The sequence below is a fragment of the Lactuca sativa genome, chromosome 4, assembly GCF_002870075.4.
Source record: "Lactuca sativa cultivar Salinas chromosome 4, Lsat_Salinas_v11, whole genome shotgun sequence".
Lineage (NCBI taxonomy): Eukaryota > Viridiplantae > Streptophyta > Magnoliopsida > Asterales > Asteraceae > Lactuca > Lactuca sativa.
In genome coordinates, this window is record NC_056626.2 from 32,949,007 (window position 1) to 32,974,412 (window position 25,406).

The 25,406-nt window shown below is 34.6% G+C and overlaps 2 protein-coding genes across 2 annotated transcripts; both read right to left on the reverse strand.

The window, feature by feature from the left end:
* Positions 1-6,831: 6,831 nt before the first annotated feature.
* On the reverse strand, positions 6,832-7,266 carry LOC111896456 (brassinosteroid-responsive RING protein 1). The gene has a single exon (XM_023892446.1). It carries the CDS (start codon positions 7,264-7,266, stop codon positions 6,832-6,834), a length of 435 nt encoding a protein of 144 aa, XP_023748214.1.
* A 9,663-nt stretch (positions 7,267-16,929) lies between these two features.
* On the reverse strand, positions 16,930-22,319 carry LOC111896432 (putative phospholipid-transporting ATPase 9). Its single transcript, XM_023892420.3, has 8 exons — positions 21,502-22,319; positions 20,070-21,403; positions 19,873-19,983; positions 19,419-19,784; positions 19,136-19,244; positions 18,597-19,025; positions 18,315-18,506; positions 16,930-17,735 (listed from the first exon to the last, which is right to left on the reverse strand). The coding sequence occupies exons 1-8, from the start codon at positions 21,886-21,888 to the stop codon at positions 17,097-17,099; spliced, it is 3,567 nt and encodes a 1,188-aa protein (XP_023748188.1). The 5' UTR covers positions 21,889-22,319; the 3' UTR covers positions 16,930-17,096.
* Positions 22,320-25,406: the final 3,087 nt, after the last annotated feature.

Below are 25,406 nucleotides of genomic sequence, written 5' to 3' on the forward strand. Positions count from 1 at the left end.
CTGCTGAACCAAGTCACCATGACTCCGGTACTGACTCTGAAGAGGATAACCAACCCATCTCTAACCTCAAGAAACGAAAAGCTGATTCCACTAGCCAAATGCATGACCGGACCGATACCTTAGCTTCTCCACGGGCTCTGATAGTCCTTGAGATGCCTGCACATCCATTTGACAACACCATCTTTTTCCTTTCAGACTCAGAAAATGAGTCTGAATCACAACAAAGAGGAGACTCCCCACGAGTACATTCCCAAAGGGATAATACTAGTTCTCGCCCTAAAGTCTCCAGGGCTTCCCGACTGCATATTTTTTCTTTTGAGGAGTTGAACTCCATCCTGTTGAATGTCACCCATACACTCCAAACACAGTCCCATCTGCAGGGCACTTCTTCCGCCCTTGCCAGAACTGAGTCGAGGCCAAACTTGACCACGGGTCAAGGAGACCAAGGAAGCTCAGGAAATCCTACTCTGCTTACCTTACAATCAGGTGGTTTAGGCACGGTGAGCACAAATGTGCAGGGATCCGTGAACCCAAGGGACACCTTGGTGTGATTTACAGGAATTGATACAGAAGATTCTAATGATTCTTGGAGCAAATATCAACCCTCTAACGAGGCCAAAGCCAAGAAATATGCCACTTTCCGTAGGGCATTTCAAGCTCGCAAGGATCAGCAAATCAAGCAACAACAGCTCAAGGAACATGAAATTCAAGCCGTGGCCAACTATTGGGCAGACACCATAAACAATGCCAATACCGTAGCCACCATCCTGAAGGTTCAAGACTGGATGTCCGCAATGGCAGACAAAGTTCAACAAGCTCAACAAACTGTTGATGATCAACATGTTTCTCAACCTCCCCCTACTGTAGGTTCACAGAATGAAGAAACTGAAATCGAAGTGAGCTCTGCTCCCATTTTTGGCTTCGATGATGATGAACCTCAAGAGGTAAAAAAAACCCTCTCTTTCAAATGACGATCTAATGATGTTTGATGAAGATGAAGAATCCAGTCGTTCACATCACTCCACTTCTAAGCGAAAAGAAAAGAAGAAGAAGAAAAAGCAAGCAGTCACAAGAAGAGAATTCCTCAGTCTTCAGGCTAAGGTTGATAAAATCTTAGCTGCGGTCAAGCCAACTCAACCGCAACCAGAAGACAGCCCGGGACCGCAGTCCTTGATGGAAAAAATCGAAAGATTGGAAACCAGAGAGAGACTGGCTGTGGAGCGCATCTCTCTGAAGGTTGAGATGGGAATCAGATCACTTGACAACAATCGTCAAGCTGATCACAAGGAATTTATGGCTGCTGCGGAACGCCTCATCTCTGAGGTTACCGCAATCAAATCTGACCTTCAAGCAGCCATTGCGGATCAAGCTTCACATTCTGAGAAGTTGATTGCTGAAACTCATACTACCTATGAGTCTGCAATCTCCGTTCTCCAAACAACTATCAACCGAATGCAAATATCCCTCTCAGCTAACTTTCATGGGTCGGAAATTCTCCAACTTACCAAGGAGATTCATAAACTACTCTTTAATCCCTCCATTCCTAACAACCAACAGTTGGCAGACGCCCTCAAAGCACAATTTCAAACTGTTTTTGATAAGGTTGATGGCCTTCGTCAATGGCTTGAGGAGGCTCCGGGTCTGAACTCCTCAAGAGGGGGAAGTGAAGAAGTCCATCAAGTCCATCATTCCAACCAATCTCTCTCACACCATCAAATTCCCCCAACCTCTACTGGAAAAATCCCCACTCCGCAACCATCTCATCACACTCCTCCTCACAACTCTCCTCCTCAAATTGACATAACTCCTGAAAAACCAGAGACTCCCCCGCACTTCATGAATCTGGTGGAGTATATGTCCTCTCCCAGCACAAACGACTCTCCTGCCACTGCTCAAAAGAAAAGTGATTGGAGAGCAGCCAAGCTTGCTGAAGAAATTTGGAGACTTTACGTATTCGAATCGATTATGGATGAGTCCCTAATAAACTCCTGGCTCAATCCCCACAGAAGGCTTCTTGATGATGACTATGTCCCTCATCTTACTTATGCGGAACCCCCCTCAGATGGTTACTGGGATGTCCCAATCTCACCGAATGCCAGATACTTAACTGTATTTGAGCAGTTCGACCACAACCTTCCCAATGAGAAAAGACTTCCAATGGAGTTTGAGAGACTTAGCCAATTCTATGCTAAGCATGCCTCTCCGGTTGAACACATATGGTCTAACGATAGACCATCAGCCGTAAAAAATTATAATATCCGGAAGTTCATGAAGGTTGAGTTCATCCAGTACACCCTGACCAGGAGGGAGCACGACTACATCTGCACCTAGGCTGATTTTCCATGTATGAACCCAGAAGAAGTGTTCCTCATTGCCAAGGTCTTTCAGCACAAGTCTGAGAAGCATCCAAAGATGAAGATCGCACTTGAAAGGGCCAGTACATTTCTTAAGGAAACAGTCTATGACTTCGCCAAAATAGATGCGGACATTCATCCCATCATTTCCAAGACTGGTAATTTGCCACCACTTGACCCCGCACCCATGCCTACCGAAGGCTATGAAGAAAGATCATTAGGAGCAACCAATTATCTTGAACTAGGAGTCATTTTCAAGAGGAAGACTAACAACGTCAAATATTTTATTCCTATGACTGCCATGCACCGTCTCACCAGAACACAACTTGAGATCTGTCGCAACGTAGTTGAAAAATCCAAACATACCATCGCAGAGGTCAAGTTTGAAATACTAAGAAGAATCAAATGGTTAGAGAACGTCAGGAAGTTTTGGTGGATCCTGATCAAGTTCCTTCAACTTGATAAATGATCAAAGTTAAAGAGGTCACTTAGGGGGAAATTGTTGAATCAAAAGGTGACCCTCTTGAACTTCAGCTACCGCAACCTCATAAGCAACCGCAGTCAATCGATCTTATCATCTGGCCATCCGAAGTCATCAGCACCACAGTCCTTATCTTTACTTAGTATATTTTGTCTTTTCAGTAAAACACTCTAATGTCCAGTATGCCTTGCATGGCTACTTTTAGAGTTGTAAAATTGTCTCTATAAATAGAGTTCATTTCTCATGTAATCAGTACCGGTGTGAATCTCTCCTCAAATTCTAATACACATCAGTTCTCATTCTATCTTACTTATCAAACCTTTTAATTCTCATAATCGATTACCATCTATTTTAAAGAGCAAGTCACTTGTGACTTAATCACTAAGCTAGATCTCATTTACTAACTTGGTTTGAATGCATTCCTTGTTATGAATCTGCTTTTGTGTATACTTGATATAACAATTGTTGCCATTTACATTTCCTTACTTTTCCGCATCTAACTCACTAACTTCTAACACTTAATATTATTGTTGAGCTAACAGATCCTTCGAGATTAACTATTCCGCTATATACTTGTTTTAACGATTTGTTCAAGTGTTTCTCAAAGTTTTTCTCTCAACACCTACTCGCTCTGTTCCTATCATAATTGCTCCATGCCCTTCTCTAATCTCCTCTCCAACTGCAACTTCTATACCAATACCAACCCCCTTATTCATCAAAATTACCACTTCCACCACAACTACAACCGAACCTCAAGTTCGTGTCAACGTATCTGATACAGGGGCACCTACTTCAGGAACCGTAACCCTAATTACATCTAAACCTCTATCTCCACCTATCTCCAACGAATCTGACACCATTCTCCATGGGGAGGATGCTGACTATGATTCTTTCTATTATAGCCCCTACAGAGTTCAGAGCAATGATGATGGTGATGCTCCTGTAATGAAACGACATTTAAAGGATCTTAACGAGAAACTTGACAAGCTGCTTTCCTATTCCTCTTCCACTCCAAGCGAGATTTACTTAGAGCCTGCTATCAAAGCTATGTTGGCAACTTTTGTCAAGGAGCATGACTCCTCTATTTCCAAAGCTACCAAAGCCATTGAAGCTTCCACCTCCTCTTGCCAGAAAGCAACCATCACTGTTGAAGAATCAACAAACGCATGCAAGAAAGCGACCTAAAACGTCGAAAAACTAATTTCCGATGCTAATCTCTTTCTAGATTCTCTTCAGGCGGCTGCTCAAAAGAATTCCGAAATTGTTAATGCCACTGTTGAAAATCTTACCAAATTGCTTCAAGCTGAGAAGAAGCATTTTGAAGAAGTACGCCAAAGCATCAAGTCTGACAATATCGGACTGAAGTAGCCAGGTATTGTTAATGCCAATGTTGAGAATCTCACCAAATCAGTCACTACACATCTTGATAAACTCCAGGATAATCTTGCCTTGGAAAACAAAGTCATGGATGAACTCGCTCTAAAAACATCGAAGATTAAGACTCAGACCTTGAAGCTCAATCAGGTGACCAAGGAAATTGATGACCTCAAGTCTGAGAGAGCAGTTATCAAAAGTTGTGTTGGTGATGTGCACTCTCTTCTATCCAATCTCCTAGAGGCACATGATTCGGTTCTTACTCTCACCGTCCGAAGGCACCTGGCTGAGAAGCTGCGACCAGCTCCTGACATGTTGAGCCGTTTAGAAGGTGTTCTGGAGACTGGTGTCCCACCGTAACAAGGGGGAGAAGTAAGTCAGGGTGAACCACCATAACCTCCAACAAGCAAACCTATCTCTTCACAACAGAAAGTCACCACTGAACCGAATGGTAATAAAGCTTCAGGTTCTAGTGTGAAGGAAAAGGGCAAAAAGATAATCGATGATAGTGATGAGAAAGAAACCGAAGAAGATGCTCTCAAAAGAAAGCAACGTGACCGAGAGCTTGATGAAAATCTTCGCATCGCAAGAGAAGAAGAAGAGGGGGAAAGAAAATGAAAAGAAGCTCACGACGCATTGTAAAGTAGAAAAACTCTATTTCCTTTGTGGTCGTTGGAGAAACTCTTAAAAGAAGCAATCGAGTCTCCTAGTACTCAATGGCTTGAACCGGTCATCTCTTTTGATCGTGAAAAATCGAGAGACTCTCATTTCAAAATGCCTATCACCCAAAAGGCATTCGTGTTTCATTGCTTTGATCCAACCGTTGCTATTCCCTCTCCTGACCCGAAGGTTGACCAAGAATTAATTGACTACTATCTCGCATTCTCTCAACCACAATACTTGACCTAGAGCGCACAAAAGATCACAACGGTCAAGGTATTGAAACCAACTTCAGCAGGTAATCTTATAAATGTAGAGTTTAAGGTGACCCGAGGCTATGACAACTAGGTTCATATGATCTCTCTTGCTGATTTGCCGAACTTAAACCCACACGACTGGATCCTCCTGAACAACATTTTGCTAACTGGTCAACTGTAGTACGTGCCTATCATTGATCACATCAAACGAATGTTGGTGTGCTACATTCATGAAGTTGCCAAGATGGATCAAGAGATTTCCTATGCCTTAAGGAAGAAGCCTACAATCAAACCAATTAGGAAGGCAAGCGACATTAACAAGATGCATATGGGTAGGATTGACCCGAAGTATCATTCAGTCATGTTCACTAGAGCCGAATGCCAAAAGTGCTTGTTCGCTCTTGATGATAAACGCTTGTTTTCCACTACTTGTTTGGAGCACATTCTTGACATCATTCACAGGTGTAGTCAAAACAGTGATGTTGATAAGAAGATTTTTCGGATATGCTTCGGTGGTATATTGACTTCCGTCAAACTCTTCTCGCCATAATACCGAAGTTGTTCAAGACTGTGAAGAAATCCACTCTCACTCAACCAAAATGATCTCTTGCCTCAATTGACGCAAAGGGGGAGATTGTTGAGTCTAGGAGTTGCGTCATTGGGCTTGTTGACTCGGTCCATTGTTATCACGGTTTGGGTTTGTCCAACCGTCTTTATGTCATTAGGGTTTAGTATATATGATGCATGCATGCATCTTTCTCTGTACGCTTCTTAATTATTATTCCTTTGATTGTACTGTAACCCTAGCACACCTCTACAATAGAAGTTCTTTGTCGAACTCTTCTGAGGTGTTGCAGTTTTAATCATTTAGCACTTGTTTGATTCATTGTGTGTTCATGCTTTTGTTTTCTTTTTGATTTACTTGTTAAGAATCTATACGATCTTAAAAGAGTTTTCAACTCATCAATATGATATTTTATTTTGCGTTATTACACATTATATATATATATATATATATATATATATATATATATATATATATATATATATATATATATATATATAACCATGACGTACAAAGTATGTCATAAAAATATGTCAAAAATTATGTTGTACAAAACATATGTCGTAATTTAAAGGCGTAAATGTCTGTCATAATTACAAAAATGTTACGAATTATGACATACAAAGTCAATTGTAAATGTATGTCGAAAACGCATGCCGTGTATGTATGTCTTAATTGTTAGTCATAAAAGTCTGTCGTAAATTTTTGATTGACAAAATATCTGTCATTTTCCTTTATGACATGACTTTTAATAACAGACATTTGTCTGTCATGTATAGACATTTATGACCGACATTGTCTGTCAAGGAAGACCTTTTTTCTAGTAATTATAGTTAGGTAATCAAGCAATCAAAAATGACCTTTTTTCTAGTAATTATAGTTAGGTAATCAAGCAATCAAAAATGAAGTTGCCTCTGGTATGATCATTAATTTGTACATTTGTTTACTTTCATTTAATTCAACGTACAGAGATATTTCATTCAGGTGACTCAAACCCATATACAAATAAGACTCAATAATAATAGAGTCCATATAGTAACTTTACTACTTTGTGAGCTAAATATTGCCAATGATTACAAACAATGGCTCAAATATTCAAAGAATTCTCATGTAAATCATTCATGCATATATACACATGATTTACCGGATCCACCATCTGTCAAAATCATCATCACTAGAACTATTATTCGAACAGAAAGCGAAAACAAGTAGTTCACGACCAAGCTCACAAACCATCCGTGGCCCAGCTAAAATATCACGGCACAAAGGGCATGCGGTGTGCTTATATTCAATACAACGATCCAAGCATCCTTTGTGAAAAAGATGATCACATCTCAGCACTCTAATCTCGTCATCTTCTTCTATCTTGGACAAGCACACAGCGCATTCCACAGACTCCTCCGAGCTCATCTTCTGGTGAAACTGTGTAGCTCCGAGCTGATGATGGTTTCCGACGACCTGATCAAGTTGTACTCTTTGCTGATAGAAAGAAAGATGAGTCAAGAAATCCCATGCCCATATCAAATAAGTAGCGATTGATACAACATAAGATGAAATTTTTGATTCAGGAAACATGTTTCTAAATGATATTGTCGAGAGAAGTGTTATGGATGTACAGATATATTGATTCATACATATATGATATAGTTATATATAGATATGGAGGGGCTACCCAATGGGGTGCTGGGGCGACTGATGGCGTATCTTTGTTGACCAGCCAACAAAGGAAATGATAGAATATAATATATTTGCTGACAGAATTTGACTATAGTAATTCATTGTATTTTTTCTTCTTTTTCTTTTTTTAAATTCATTGTATTTTGTTCCATGCAGAAAGATACCCTCTTGTATATTCTATTGTATAATAGAAGCTACCACCTCGCTACGTAAATGTTTTTTTTATTCACTACATTTTATTACTATTGTTATAGATTACTACATGTGGTTGATTATCGAAGTTTTTATTAAATAATTAATTTCGTACTAGTTAAGCTGTCAATTCTCTAATAGAATAAAGTTATAAGTATATTTTTTTCTTCCTTCCATTTAGGTTGTTATATTTTTTACATATCTAGGCAATATATGTTTACAAAAATATATTCCTTGTTAATTAACAAAATAAAGTAATATTAATTAACTATTTACTGATTTAGTATTTACAAAGTACATTAACTAAAAATCAACAAAATATTTATTGGAAAATATGTTGGGACGATTATTAAATTTTCTTCATTTTAACTAATCTAGTTTTGCAATGATAGTAGTATTTTTCTTTTTATTAACTTTTGAAATATTCATGATAATATGATATGACTCAAACATAAGGTAAACTTTAGTTTTCATTGTCGCTACCAAGTACCAACCCCACCATCTACGCCTTCGTGTCTAACGATCGGCGAATCTATATATGGCCACGGGTCATTGGACCCCAGACTCTAAGTCCCACCACTAATCTTCCAAAAAAAAAGTAATAATTGCTTTTTAGGTTTAATAATTGGTACTAATTGTTAATCGGACCTTCTTGTTATAGTTTATCTAAGGTTTAATTGTTTCTATTTATTGGGCTCTTTGATAGGGTTTACTAAATTTCTGTTAGTTTGTTAAATTCTATTACACATTGGATCTTCTTGTAATGCTTTGTGCATCTCTGTCTGTTGCGTGTTCTACATGGAGCTTGTGAGAGCTTCTTAGTGCTTTTAACTTGTAGTTTTTAAGAAAAAGTTTTATTTGATGGTAGAAGATTTTATTTTAGCTTTTGTTTTAAATAAAAAAAATACTTGAATCAAACAAGAAGATGTTAGCTTTTCGGAGTTTTTATTTTTGTTTTACACGTTTAAAAGTTAAAAAATATTTTTACAGAATATTTATATAAAAATAAAATCTAAAGCTTCAAACTACAACTAAATTTACCAAAAATTGTTAGATAAAATTTATATACATAATGCAATCCTTGTAAAATTCTATGATTGGATCTCTATCTTTTTATTTATCGGATATCTTATCCAGATAAACTTATTTGCGAAAAGTAAAAAAAAAAAAAAAAAAAAAAAAGGAGATTATGATTTGATGTTTTATTTTTGCTTTTTATTCCTATGTTAATTTTCAATGAATATTAGTTTTTTTTTATTTTATACATTTTACTATATAATTATTTATATTAATTATAATCGGTCAATTATAAAACCATCTACAACAATTTATATCTATATCTATAATTATTTATATTTATATCTATCTATATCTATTTATATCTATATATACTTACAAAAGATCTATTTTTATTTACACCACATATATTTGAAATCTCCAAGATTTTGAATTTTCTTTCTAATAACTATTATAAATTAGTTAATTATGTTAAATTAATACAAAACATAAATTCTAATCATAAATTAACTAAACTACAATATTAAAATATCATATTTTATTTTTATTTATAAAATTATAATTTTAACTTTTGGGAAATTAAATATTCTCTTATTTTTTATGTCTACTATCTTCCTACCTATTTTAGATGGTAACAAGTGTTATTCAATTTAATTTAAATTTTATTGGAATATTAAATTTATGTACTTGTGATCATCTTAAATACTAGGAAGAAAAGTATGAACAAAATGTAGGAAGATATTTAATTTCTCTGAACTTTTTAACGTATTATAGTTAACTTATTAGTTTAGATATGTTGTCGTATGAGCAATTGTCAATTTAATGTCATAAATTTTGTATAATTTATGATTTTATGCAAAATAATTAAATTATTAACTTCAATATAATACGATTAACTTAAATCAAAATTCCAGTTAAATTTGCAAAAAATCAAAAGACTATTTTATAAATAGTTAAAAGTTATAAAATATAGTGTTAAACCTAAATTGTAATTCTAAATTAACAAAAAAAAACATGAAACTATTTTTTATAATCATTAAGAATTTCCTAATAAATAGCTTAAAATAACATACAACAAGAATAGTTCAAGATATTATATAAAAAAATTATAATGTTATCTTTAAAAATCAAAACAATATTTATTGTTTTAAATAATTACAATAAAAGAAACTAACAATATTCATCAAATAAATTTTAAAAAAGTTAAACTTCTTAAACCAAATTAACATAATTAAGAGTTTCCAAATACATTATTTTAAATAACTTATAATAACAATAGTTAAAAGTAACATAATATACAAAAATTATATTGTTACCTTTAAAAACAAAAAAAGTTCGATTTTTAAATAATTACAATGATAAAAATTAAAATCTTAAACAAATAAACTTTTTACAATCAATTAATCATAACAACAACTATAAATATCATTAAACCATATATTATATATAAATTTCTTCATGTGCAACCCACATATAGAGGCAATTGAGATAATGGAGATTATAGAATTTTAAAAGATGTATACATTATCATATAACTCAAAACAAATAATGTTTATACCAATTTTTTGTAAGATTTATTATATAAGAGCTAATAATGTCATTGATATATTTAAAAAACATATATTTGTAAAGATTTCAAATATATTGTTGTATTATGCACAACGTGCGGGTATTCGTCTGATATATATATATATATATATATATATATATATATATATATATATATATATATATATATATATATATATATATACTACTTTATAATGCATTTATAAATGTAGGCTCCATAAATTTTAAGACTTTTATCTTAAAAACAAGGAGAAGAGATATCAACCTTTGAATGAAAAATTAAAGGGTAAGATAGTGATCCGTGTGAATACCAATCAACCAATCAAAATGAAAACAAACTTAATTTTAAGAGTGGCTTGGTTACACAAAAGCTGAACTTACAAAAATGTTCACCAGTTACAAGAAACCACACGGATCACCCTATTAGCCGTTGATCTGTTGCTTTCATCTAACGATTTAAACCGAAAGAACACGAATCGTCATTCTTGTTCGTCTAAACCCCTTTCTCTCTCTCTCTCTCTCTCTCTCTCTCTCTCTCTTTCAATCAAAAGCTAACAATCGATACAACACCCTTTGCCCCTACGACCAAGAAATTTTGCTCACTTCATATCTCCACCATCTCTTCCTATTCAACATTTTCAATCTTAGCCGGAGTCAATACCAGTTGTCGACACACTGATACCTACCCAATCTGCCATGACGAAGCACCATCACCTCTTCCACTACCTTCTTCACACTGAGATCCTCTCTCCTTTCATCGTTAGAAAAACCCTAGCCAAAGTTCCTAAAAAATTAGTGAAATCGATGGTCCCTATGGTGTCTGCTTCTATTTCGACCTCTGGCCTTCTACCTCTGGCTTGGGATTAGCTGTAATTGATGGCCTCTATCTAAATCAGTGTGTATGTCGTTTTTTTCTTGGATTTAGATCTACTTATAATATTCTTTTTTCTTCAAGTTTATGATTAAAGGTTTATTTTGAATAGGTTCTTGATTTGATCGATTTTAGCACTTGGAAAAATTGGATTCGATTTCCAGGTATATGACTTATTTAACTAGTGTTGAATGGATACATAAACTATGAGGTTTTCAAACTATGTGTCTATAAGACCTATTAAACTATGTGTGTATATTGTAAAGTATTTGTATTATCTCTTTGTTGTGTGTATGTGTCCCTGATGGTTGATGGATCTGTGTTTGAATGTTGCATCTAACGTTTATTTTGTTGTTAGGGTTTGATTGTTGGGATTCATTTTTATTTTGAAGAAAATAGAGGTTAAGGTTTGATTGAAAGTAAATGAGTATCGGTATTTATAGAGGTTGTAGAGGGTAAAAAAATACATTTTAAATCATATAGCCGTTGGAAATAAGAAAAGGAGAAAAAAAAAATCAAAATTTACCATTTTTTAACGGTTGTTTTCAAAAAAAAATTCTATCCAATCCCCATCGGAGCGAGAACACAGCAAACCCTCCCCCCACCTCCTCCCCGGGCAGCGCTTCCCGCACCCCTGGTGCAGTATTCATCGGAGCGGGAAACGCCCCGCCCCTCCTTCCCGCACTGGCTCCGTTCGGTCTTATACTTGAATGCAGATGTAGCAAAACAGATTTTTAGAATAAGTAAATTTCATGACACGTGTTCAAAGAACCTTAAATTAATAGCAAAAGAGGGGGAGAATTATAGATTAAGAGCCCTAATCTTCAAATCAGCAAATTTTCATAAAAATGATAAACCATAACAAAAATTGTTAATCGCACCTCAACTTCACGTGGAGCCATATTAGGTGTCCCTCTCTCCAGAGGGAACCAGCGACCAGTCTTCGGGCAAATCAATGCGCCTTTCTCGAGGTGATGCTCAAGGAGTGTAATCGTGGAATCTTTAAAAACTCTTTGGAATCGATTACAGACGCGTCAAGACGTTCTTCAGGGAGCTTGGTGTATCCCAACATCTTTGAAAGCATAGACTAGGGCTTCCCAATTGATATTGTAGAATGTTCGCTTGGGATAATCAGGGTCGAATCTTTCTTCCATTACGATGACTTTTTTGACTTCGATTTTGAGAGGGTAGTTGTTTGCTAGTCCCTTGATTTGCGATTTGAGAATGTTGTGGGTTAATAGCATCATCTTCTTGTTCGCTTATATGGTGATGGTGTTTTGATTTTCAATTGTTCGGGGTTTAAATTTAAAAAAAAAAAACATTTCAGGTTTGTTTGTATTTACACCCCGTTGGGTTTAAAATTGAGGAGAAGGTATTGAGAATAAAAGGTTTTTTTTTCTTTTTCCTTTCCATTTTCTTCTTAAAAAAACTTAATAACAATAACAATTTGTAAAAAAACTCAAAAAGACATTATAATTTCTTTCATTTTCCTTCTTAAAAAGAAAACTCAAGAATACAATTTTCCTCTCTTGTGCTACCCTTTCTTTTCTTAAAAAACTCAAGACAATGCGTAAATGAATAAAAAAATCATAGACCAAACTAATCACATACTTATTCGTGTAATGTTCGGGTTCCTGGGTTTTCTTCTTCTTTGTTTTTTTCTTTAAATTTTAAAAAATGTGCAGGAATATGTGGTTTTTTTCTAGGTTTTTGGTTGGAATTGGGGTTTCTTAGATCATATTGTTTTGATCAGTAAGAAATGTAAGGCTAAGGGGTAGGTCACCACCAATCCATTAGAAAAGTGCTGCCAACTCAGCGTTATGTCAGCTCCCTACATGTTTACTACCAAACCACTAGCCTTTGGAAATGGTTACAATTACATTTTATTTATCTTTTTATTTTTCATTTTTTTGTTGACTATATTAAATAAAAAATATAATTATTAAACATAAAAAATATTTTATAAACAAAAAGTACATTAAATTTAAAAAAAAAAAAAAACATAATTTATAACAATTAATAACATTTATAAATAATGTGGTTACCACTCCATATTATTTATACTTTTTTCTTACTTAAATTAAATAAACGAAACATAATTTTAAAAAATAAATAAAATTTTTTAATCGTTTTTAAAATTATATAAACACACATATGTATATATTCCACTAGTTTATAACCTGTGAGAACCACGGTTATAAAATTAATTAAACTTTCATATTAAAAAATCAAAATTGTTAATCAATTATTTTAAATAAATTATTACTTAAGATGTAGTTTTTTTAGTTATATAAAATTATAATCAGTGATTTAAATAAATACGTGAAGTTATATCACTTTATAATCTGTATTAATTTTATTTTATTTTTTAGTCTAATGTTATTAATTTAATATAATTAAAGTGAAAAATTTTAAATTTTGAAATTTAAAATTTAATGTAATTAAGATGAGAAATTTAAAATTTGAAATTCGAAATGAATAATTAATATATTGACAAATGATATGATAAAGGACATATAATATTATAATATTAAGAAGTTCTAATATAATGACTTTTGTCAAAACAAAAATAAACATATTTATTTACTAGAACAAGAATATTAACAAAACCATTCAAACCCACAAAAATATGTCTAGCCCATTTGAATTTAATTAAGCCCAATCTTTGTAATTTAAACCTTATTTTGCCTCTTTTCTTCTCTTTGGTCGTGGCCTCTTTTCTTTTTCTTTCTTGTTTTTGCACCACCCTTTATTTATGTAACTTTTTTTTTCCGCCGAGCCTCATTCAAGAATTTACGGCACCTTCCTTGGTGAACAATGACCATTTGACCTTTTGGCAAGGCCAGACGGTGGGCGACCGTCTAGGGCCCACATCTTCAGGGGCACAAAATTTCTGGGCTATATAATGTATATATATATATATTACCTAAATGTTTTTAGGGCCTAAAGTTGGTTCAAACTCAAATTAGTTCAAAAGATAAACAATTTGGTTTGGTTATTGTTGCAAATTAAACACGCCTATAGTGAAGAGTAAATGATATATTTTTTTTGAATATTTATTATATTTGTCTTTGAGGGTCCTTTTTTTTTCTTTTCGCTCTGGCCCTATATGTTTGGACCGCCCTGTCATGTGGAATAAACGAATCCCATTGGTTGTTTGCAAAGCTATTCCCTCATTGGTTGTCTTCACCCGTGGAGCCGGTCACGCCACAACGCACCCACACTCCTTGGGGACAGTGTTCACGTGTGGACAGAGATGTCACATCAACCTTCACGTGTGGTTTTGTCTTCCATACCGGATGGCCTAATTGTTATTATGATGTTTTATTTTGATATTAAGTGGAATGTATTTTTGGTTGTTAAAGTATTGATTTTTCCTAGGAATTTTCTAAACTTGTATGTTAGTAGTATTACCATAATGTGAGTAGTAAGTGGGAAAAAAAAAGTTAACTTTTCTTTTATTTTCTTCTTCTTCTTAAATAAAACTCCAAAACAAACTTTATTATTTTTTCCCTTCCTCTTCTTAAAAAACACTAAAGAATAAAGTTTTTTTTTTCTTTTTTCTGTCCATTTTCTTCCTTAAAAAACTCAACAAAAGTTTGTAAATGAAACTCAAGACGACATTTTAATTTCTTTCATTTCCTTCCTCTCCGTAACGCCTCGTTCCCAAGTTTAACAAAAGAAAAGAAGAGAAGAAAAGAAAGTCATGAGAGAAAAGAAGAAAAAGGAAAGGAAAACAAAATTTTCTTTTGTGTTCCCGAGTTGGAGAGAAGTGGAAGAAAAATTAAACATTTTGTTCTTTCTTTCCAAATCCTCCCAAATCGGAAGGAAAGTTAGGAAGGAAAGTGATTCTCTCATTTCCCTCAACTTCCTTCCATTTCCCTCCTTTAATGAAACTCTGGAACACCAATTTTTTTTTTATTTTCTTTTCATTTCCACTCATTTTCTTTCCTTTCTCTCATTAGGTTGAACTCACGAACAGGGTGTAAAAGAAAACTCAATAACACAATTTTCCTCTCTTGTGCTTCCCTTTCTTTCCTTAAAACACTCAAGACATTGTGTAAATGAATAAAAAATCATAAACCAAACTAATCACGTACTTATTTTTAGGGTGATAACCATGTAATGTTCGGGTTCCTAGGTTGTTTTATTCTTTGTTTTTTTTTTTTTTGAAAAATATGCAGGCATACGTGGGTTTTTTTAGGTTTTTGGTTGGAATTGTGGTTTTTGTAGACTTTCGTATTGTCTTGATCAGTAAAAAATGTAATTATTGTTATGGTGCTTTATTTTGGTATTAAGTGGAATGTATTTTTGGTTGTTACTTGTTAAAGTATTGATCTTTCCTAGCAATTTTCTAAACTTGTATGTAATTGGTGTTACCACAATGTGAGTATTATGACCATTTCAAAAAAAACTTAAAAATTGACCATAAATTGCATAGACACTAAAGAATTAGAAAGCATAGTGTTTGTGTTGACCATTTCCAATTAGGAATGTAAAAAGCCTATTGCGGTTTGATTGTAAAAACTAAGGTTACTAAACATACAATGCAATGAAAACAAACATGATGTTGACCAAAACATACCATAATTTTAAGTTAACCATCCAGCCAAAAAGGCATAGTTGCTAATGTGTTTAATCCAATATTCAGTAAGTTAACTATTATATCAAACCATCATACTAAACCTAATTTAAATACCAACACCATTGTCTAAATTAAACACACAAAAACCAAAGTTAAAACCCAAACATTGTCTTAGACCTAAACTACATCCCACCAAACCTAACTGCCATGGTTCCTCTCTTATCTGGATCCTCTTTCTTTATCATTTGGTCTTCCTTGCCCCTTGCAACTCCTTGAGTTGTGTCCTTTGTTATGTCACTTGCTACATATAACGATGATGAACTTAATTAAAAGTTTAGTGGCTTGACTTATAGTCCAACGACCTTGGGTAGCAGTTTCATCATCACCATACTCCTCTTCTTCGATCTCCCAACCTTATATATACATAGTACATCATTAACCATGAAATACTGTCTTAGTATTAAGATGATGATAAATAAACTTTTACAATGTTGTGATGTTTAGGAGATGTGAATGTAGTTAGGCAATCAAACTTAGGTCACATATCCCTACCATTGATTAGTCAATCCTAAAGTTGTACATTTCTCTCCACATTCTCAACTTATAACATAGGTGAACCTAATCTTTTGGTTTTCCAACTTCTTGTCCATGTTCATCCATGTCATATAGGGGAACTACTAAGGGATACCAATGATGTCTTACTTTTTGCAACTACAAGTCATTTATAATGCTCTTTAGTTTGTGACTCACAAGTTCATATTTACTTAGCAATACAACATATTTCTTGTTTATTGTATATTATTTCCATACGGCTCACTTGTGCTAGGGAAAGAGAAGGTCAATTGCACCTATAGTGATAAACGTCTTGCAAAACTATGTTTCCCCTAACCAAACACAAATGTTTGTCTCCATAAAGCTTCTATCAACTCTTAATGGTAAATGACTTGTACTTTTTATATCCCTTTATTCTTATATCATTGAACATGAAACATGGATCGAATCCTTCTCATATAGATTCAATACTGGTTTCTTGATATATGAATATAAATAAGATCATCAATGCTCAAATCTATCTAGTTTGTCAAAGGCCCAACCGACCGATACGATACGCCAAAAATTATAGGAACAAATTTCAATATTGGTTGTATTTGTTCATTACCAAGTTTCATATAGCATCTTATAGCAGTCTTTATGTCTACTTCGTTTAGATTAGTGTTTGACTAGATCAAGACATAATTATATGCTCGATCAAAAGCCAACATACACCACATGTCTACGGATACTAAAAATCGTTTCAATTTCAAGATTCACTTAATAATGACACCGATTTATGAATGGACATCCAAAAGGCTGAAATTTTACAACTAAAAATTGTTTTTATTATACAACAAATATTAAATAAAATAATTAATTTCTATAACCCTATACATCCACTATCCAAATTTACAATGTACAAACAACAATCTAAATCAAAATACATTATGTACCCCAAAATCATCTCTCAAGATGACGATCCAAATTATACAAATTATTATCTCTTGCTACCGAACGAGCAGTCAACCCCACAGTCATCCTTGGCCTTATCGACCTTTGTCTAACCATATTACAATACTCAGGATCTTCACCATGACCTTCATGCCTTATCCATTGCACCATTCCATGGTACCCCGGAAAGAACCTCATTTGAATCGCCTTAATACTAAAATACGGTATCAAAGAAGCAATCACTACAAAAAGAGTCACAACCCAATACGAAGGAGAAGGTGCAAGTGTTTCCACAAAGACTTCATATGCAGTAGTTGAAATGGAGGCTGGGAGTGCACCATAAGCTAACAGGAAGAGGTACCACAGGAGCACACCTCCCCAGATGAAGATGTGTTGGATTAAGGTGAAGTAACTAACGGCTAATGCCATCTGGCAGTTGACTACCCATACGATGCATGTGTACAATGTGGCCCCCACAATCTCCATCCCAGCTGTTTTTCCATTTTTGTTGTATGATTCGGGGTTTAAGGCTGTGATACAGAGGAAAAATATGATTATGCCACTTATTAGCCCGTTGAGCATCCAGCTGAAGATTCTACGCCATCTGAAGAGTGTGTTTTGTACACCTTCTTGGTATAGCAAAGGGAACTGTAAAAAGAATAAAATGATGTTTAATAAATATTTAATAAAATTATGCAAAAAGTTAGGACTTAAGGGGGAATTTCCCTAAGTTTATCTAGTAAGTATTTCATTTTGTATCAACTCAATAAGTAACATACAAATATAGTTTATCGGATAAAGTGGCTGAATGGATAATGATGTCTGGATAAAATGTTGTATATGTATATGTATACATATAATATGTTTCTTTTTTAGATTGAATAAACCGTTAAAGTGCCTGAACAAGACTAAATGACCATTTTACCCTTACATTCCAACAAACAATTTATTTTAACAATATTCATCAGTTATAACATGAGTAGTCGGGAGGAAAAATGAAAGGCAAATAGCTAAATGTTAGTGCCTCAATAGATTAAGTCATGTTTTTTTTTTTGGTTTAGCCATTAAGTCAAAAAGAAAGAGTCATGTATAGTTGTCCAGATTAAATACTTAACTCATTAAGCCCATTAAGTCAAAAAAGAAAAAAAAAAAAAAAAAAACCCTAATAAGTCTTGTCTCCATTAAATCCATTAAATAAAAAAGATACAATATTTGAATTTTCAATACCTTGAGACAAAATCGAGAAGATACATCTTGATCAAATACTCCCAATGCAATGACAGGAAGCGATGTGAAGAAGACATTGTAAAGAGACAAATACCAATCATTATACGCAGGTTGAGCTGAGAATGATGCATAAGCTTCATACAAGAAAATCGTGGTTCCAAATACGATGTTTTTATAGAAAAAATAGCATATCTGCAAAAATTAAACCAAGAAAATCAATCAAATATTCAATATACGACATACCCTTGTGCATCAAATTTGGGGAAATTACAGAATTCTTACCATTGAAGAAATTCTTCGGTAAGACCAATGTCCGTGGACTAATAGCAATCGTTCCAAAAACCGGAATTGAGCAATTGAGATGTCGCTCGACATAACCGCCTGCATTCCCTCAACTCCACTGATTCCGATTCCGATGTCGGCTTCTTGAATCATTCCGACATCGTTAGCTCCATCGCCGATTGCTAATGTCGTCTTTCCGGTTCCCTCTTTAACAAGTCGTGTAACCAATGCCTTTTGTTTTGGCGACGAACGACAACAAATAACAGAGGCACATCCAACTGCAAGTTCTAAAAACTCGTTTTTTGTGTCATCGTTTAAAGCATACGCAAGAGATTTTCCATCAATGATCAAAGCATATGCCTCAGACTTTGAACCTTTCATCTGAGCCATTCCTTCTGATATCTGTTTCTCAACACTAGCTTTGGAAACCTATAGGACAATTTTGTAATTCGCAATCAAGAAACTATTTGGTAAAATCTTTAATTCTGTACTTGAATGCTAAATTGTTAACAATGTAAACGATTAGCAAACTCATTCACCTTCGCAATGACATTTTTATCCCCGGCTTTTTCTGCTTCTATGATTTCCGGCGACTCCAATGTTATTACTATCTGTTTCATTCCTTGTCTAAGCAAACTACAAGCAAAACTGCAAAAAGCGAAAACAAAATTTGTTATTTAACTTCAAAATTGACAAGATTTATATTCTGATTTTCGATATCTATGTTCAATTGCGTTACGAGTGATGAAAAGTTAAAGTTTTGAAGATCAAGAAAATATTAAATCAACAAACAGAGTATGAATAAAAGTAGGAAAAGCTTACCCTATATTAATGGCTGTTTCCATTTTATCACCAGTTAAAACCCATATCTTGATTCCAGCTTGAGCAAGTTTGTCAATGCATTCTGGAACCCCTTTTTGCAGTTTATCCTCAACAGCAGTTGCTCCAAGAAGTATCAAATCTTTCTCAATCTCATCTGTAACTTCACTTATCAAATCATCTCTTTCTGCACTAACTGAGTTTTTAGCTTCTGTGAATTTCTCATTGAATTCTTTGTATTCTTTGTCATTGAGTTCACGATATGCAAGTATTAAAGTCCTTAACCCTGCATCCGCATATTCATTCACATGTTCTCTTGTTTTCTCTTCGAATTCTCTCCCGTTTTTTGATAGTCTTTCAAACATCACACTGAAAAAAAATAAAACAGAAAATGAATAAAAGAGTAAATGACCATTTTACCCTTACATTCCACAAACAAAGACAGTTGTTTACTAACCTGTCAGCACCTTTAGAAAGTAATAATAGCTTTCCTTCATCATCCCTTATAATAACAGACATTCTCTTTCGTGTACTATTAAACTCTAGAACATTCAAAAGTTCATATGATCTGTAAAATAACAAATAATTAAACATAAGTATACTTTAAATTCGATAATAAAAGTTACCCATAAAACAAAAAGAATAAGATCAAACCTTTCGACATTTGTCTTCGATTTAGGATCAAACTCCATAAAACAGACACTTGTGTGTGTCCTTTTATAGAATTGAAACCCGAGTTCTCGAGCTGCAATCACGAAAGCTGCTTCATCAGGTGACTCAGCTTCATAAGTCACTTTCCCTGTTACTTCATCCACATCAGGTATGGCTGTATGACAAATTGCTAATAATCGAAGAAACTTTTGTATCACTTCAGAATGTGGTTCATGAGCCCATCTCCCATTTGTAATCCTTTCATCTTCAAAGTTGTATCCTTTCACTGATAAATGAGAAAACGCATCTTTTTCATCTTCAAGAAATCGAAATGGAGACCCTGATTTTTTAGCCATGGCTCTTTCAACTTCTGTAACTTTACGCCCATAAGCTGTCCCTGCTACTGAGCATTTGATGAACTCCATTGAGTTCATTGTCAAAGTTCCTGTTTTATCTGATAAAATTGTATCAATTTGACCAAGTTCTTCGGTCAAATTTGATGTTCTAGCATGGGCGGGTTTATCAGATTCTTCATCGTACATATCAATGTCGTTGTTGATGAAAATCGTCTGCAATACTTTCACCATTTCAATTGAAACATACAGAGAGATGGGAATTAAGTAGCTGTATAGCATCACTGCTGTGAGGAAGTGATAGATGGCTGCCATGGGAGCTCGTTCGGGATCAAAGAAGATATCAGAATCGTCTGGTCTTAAATACCATCTTTTCATTCGATCACCATCTAAATCGTCTCTAGTTACAATCCCGAAATAGATCGATCCTACAAAAGCCATTAGAAACAAGACGAAGAACAAGAAATAGATGATGTTATCCATTCGTCTCTCGATTCTGCTTCTTTTTGAAGGTGGGTCCGTTGAATTTTGGATGACTTTCGTGTCATGACCAGTGAAGATCACGGCGCCATAGATGTAATCTGTGTTTCGAAGCTTGGAATCTCGTAAAAGAAGCTGTTGAGGTGAAAGTGGATATCGTTGTTCTTGAAACATCATTGTTCCAACGAAAGTGTATAAACTTGCGTTTGGATCTTCGCATCTTACTGTAGCTTTGAAGTTGTTAAATTTTGAATCTTCGTTGATTGAAGAAGTTACGTCTAATGATTGTTTTAACTTCAAATTCGTTTCGCCATCTAGATTCATCGTTTCAACGTAACAGATTGCGTCATCGTAGCTTGATGAAAGCAAAAGAAGATCAGCAGGGAAGAATTCGTCTTTTTCTACTTTCACTATATCACCCACTCTTAGTTTCTTCCATTGGCTCGATTCGAAAACTCCACCACCACGATGAACTTTAACTTTTCGATTATTAACCTCATGATCCTGATAAAAGAATTGAAATTTCGAAATTAAATGAGGTTTAACTTTCTATATCATGAAATTAATCATCAAATATCTAAATTTCAAACTTATGGACATACCTGCTGTTGTCTTTGCCAATCTTCGATCCCTTCTTTCACCATTGTAGCACCAATGACGATAATAAGAGGAAGAACAGCACTAACAGGTGAATAAGGAGCTAATGGTGTAAAAGCTAAGATCCCAGTAACAAGAAAGTAGAAATTAGCGACTCTTCTAAACTGTTCAAACAATGATTTTGGGAGAAATGTTACTGGTGTGTACTTTGTTAACCTCACATAATTATCGGCGTAATTTTGAATCACGCCCTCTGATCCACCATTTTCATTGCAATAAATAACCCTTGAAAACCCAGGCCCTCCAATCTGTGAATGATCATCTTCGAATGCACCTCTCCTAAATGAGTACATCTTGCTAAGATGCACCTTCTTTTTCCTCCCATGGGCCATTTTTACTGAAAATTCTTTCAGTAGAACTTGTTCTTACAAATACCCAGATGAAGAATCAATCGGAAACAACAAAAGAATGGTGTTTTTTACACCTTCGGATTGAAGGGGCTCAAGCAAGAATTCGGCACCCAGTAAAACCAAGAAAATAATAGATGAAGATGAACAGGTAAACCCCAGAAAAGGAGCTGTGTAAACCCACGAATTGTAATGAAATTAAATTAAAGGGGCCCCAAATTAAAGCTATGATGTTTATGGAGAAAGAATGAAAGAACAAATGTTTAGAAACTATAAACTGGTTGCCAAGTATATAAATGGAGTATAAAGAAGAACAAGAAGGAGATAAGAAAACGTGAGTCTTAGGACTTTTATGACAGACTAGAAGGTTTGAACGAGACTGTTTTTTCTTCAAATTAGGCTTAATAAACGCGCATGTCTGCCGTATGGAAAGTGTCAAATTACAGAATTTTCAACAATCACCAACCAAAAACATTGCAGTCTTCGTATATCATACAAAACGTCATAAACTCTAATTAAACATCTAGAAAACTTATTTTTCTTAAAATTAATATTTCTTCAAATTTTTCGTTTTCATCATTTTCCCGTAATTAAAAAAATCGAAAGAAACTATAACATTTTTTCTAGAAGACCCTTTATATTTAATAAAAGAAAAATATATTTGAACTAATTTTTTCATTTTGCATCATAATTTTCTTTATTCATGTTGAAATATACGGTGTTTTTGGTGGTTTTCATCATTAGAATTGAAGTAAATATTAGATTATTTTTGGAACAAGGAGAAACACTTATGTATCCGATTTTTATTGGTAAAATATATATCAAAATCTATTTGCAATATGCTTAAAAATTAGGGTAAATGTCACTGTAGCTCTATGAAGTTTCATGATTTGGTTTAAATGGTCCCTTTTGTTTTTCTTGGCATTTAAGAGGAACAAAATGTAGTTTTACCGGCTAAAGTAGTTCAATGACCCGTAATAACAGGTTTCTTAGCCTAGTCACACTCCAAGTCATGTAATGAGTTCATTCGGAGTCGACTCGCCCTACACGTCACCGAGTTGAGTCGAATCGGTTGCTTGGTCCCTAAGGGTCATTGTGGTCCCAATATATATAAAAGGGAGGGTTTAATAAAGCAAACCCTAATACATTATACCCATTTTCGGCCAAACAATTACCGACAAGAAGGAGACAATCCTTTTCACGAGAATCACGAGATGGCTACCCCACCACCGTCACCAGATTCGATCTCGTTAAATTCTCGAGACCGGATGAACTTCAGTGACATACACACAATTTTTTGCGATTGTGGGGAGAGAATGGCAGAAGCACAGGTGGAGATGGATCGCATTAAGGAGGAAATGGGGCGCGATTCTGTGATATCAAGGGTCGAAATGCTTTCCGTGCAGCGCCGATTAGACCGTCAGGATAAGAAGATGCAAGCTATGACAGTTGTGCTGGTGGGACTGGTGGTGGTGATGCTTGGTATTCTGGTGGACAAAATGCACACTCTAATGTAATCGTGCTTCTGATGTTGTTTGTTGACTCGCCCTTTGTCTGTGTTTTTTGTGTTAATCTGCAATATTGGCTATTAGGGTTTATGTGGATTAGTGTCTTTTTGGTGTAATCATTTGAAGTGGAAGATGAAGTCCTGTGTTAGCAGGCATTTTGTATAAATCAATATGTAATCGTTGAATAAGCAATATATTAGTTTAACATTAAAATAAACTATGTTTATAACAGTAACCCTAGAATTGTCACCTTAGTTAATGAGATAGTTGGGGGTATTTTTGTCATTTGACATTATACTCACCAATATATACCACTCATATAGATCCGTTACCATTTACTCTTTGTTATTTCTTGGTTGGCTTTCTCTCGGTCCAAATTGAAGGTATGAAGATAGAAGGAAGCTTCAAACCAGTAGCATGTTCCTCCGGGTATGATGCTATAATACGAACGTCAACAACTCAGAGCAAACCAGGTCGAGCCTTTTACGCTTGCCCCAAAAAGGTAAAAAGTGATTTTAATTTTTGTTTTACTGTTGCCCTGGATTTGAAAACTATTTGATGCGTAAATCATTTGTTTCTCACAAATATCAAATCTCAGGATCCCCGAAATGGGTTTATTTGTTGGGTAGATGAAGTTCATACAACGAGCACAACTGGTGAGGCTATGATGATTGTAACTTTGCTTAGGTCAAATAAGAAGCTTCAATCCGATGTTTGGAAGCTTAAATTTAGTTTATTTGTTATTTGGGTTATTTTCTTTGTCATAATAGTGTACAAGTTGTAATTGGTTAAGAATGGTAATTTATTGATGATTTTTAATAATTTCGATAAATGTGGTTCTGTGAACCAAAAAGAGTTTTAATGAAAACATAGTTTTTGGCCCACTTTATCTTTAATATGCATGGACATACTATATTCGTAGATTAGTTTAGTGGACCACAATTGGGATCACATAAATATACAATAATACAGAAACTTATGAACACAACCATGCATGTTCATTACATAATATGGACATGCATATCGGATCTCAAATAACATAACCACAAACATATAGGTAACAAAATCCAGATATAAAATAAACAAGCATCAAACATCCATACGTAAATCCAAGCACATCCAACAAACATCCATAACTAAATCCAAGAACATCCAACAACTTAAACACAAAACAAACACATTATCCTTATTCAATATCTAGTGGATTAGCACTAGTATTGCCTTCTCCATTCTTTCCTTCAACCCTTTTATCCAACTTCTTTTTTATAATCCTTTCAGAATACTTCCTTTTCCTTGTAGTGTCTTTTCCTTTAGGTTGTTTTCTAATACCTCCTTCACATTTGTTACCCCCTTCATTGGTTTTTGTTCCACTTCCTCATCCACCTCCATTACTGCCTTCGTTTGTTTTTGTTCCACTACATCCTTCACCTGGATTACTGCCTTCATTGTTTTTGTTCCACTACCTCCTTCACCTCCATTCCTTCCACCATTGTCTTTCTTTTTCCTTTTGACCTTAATTTTTTTGGGCTTGTCAACTTTAGGACATGTAACCTTGTTATGTCCAGCCTCTTTACACACACTGCATAAAATTCTCTTTCCAACCTTTGAGACCGTGTGCCTTGTAGCCTTTTCACTTGGGTCCTTTCTTCTATTTACTTTAGGTCTGTCTGGCAATTTTCTCCTCAAAGGTGGTAGTGGTGGACTATAGCTAGTACATGGCCACATATTGCTCCCGTTCATCCCCTTCATTGGATATTTGTAACTGTTCCTGTAAAATGATCTAAAGTACATTGGATCCACATAACTTCCAACATCCCTGTTAAGAAAGGAAATGGTTACAACTGAATGCACACAACCATAGCCATTCAGTTGCCACACTCTACACAAGCAAGTCTTCTTGTCTAAATCCACCACGTAAGACTCAGCCAAGTTTCTCGTCTCGAACTGGTTTAAACCAGTTGGTAGAACCTGCCAGTATCTAAACACATTGGATGG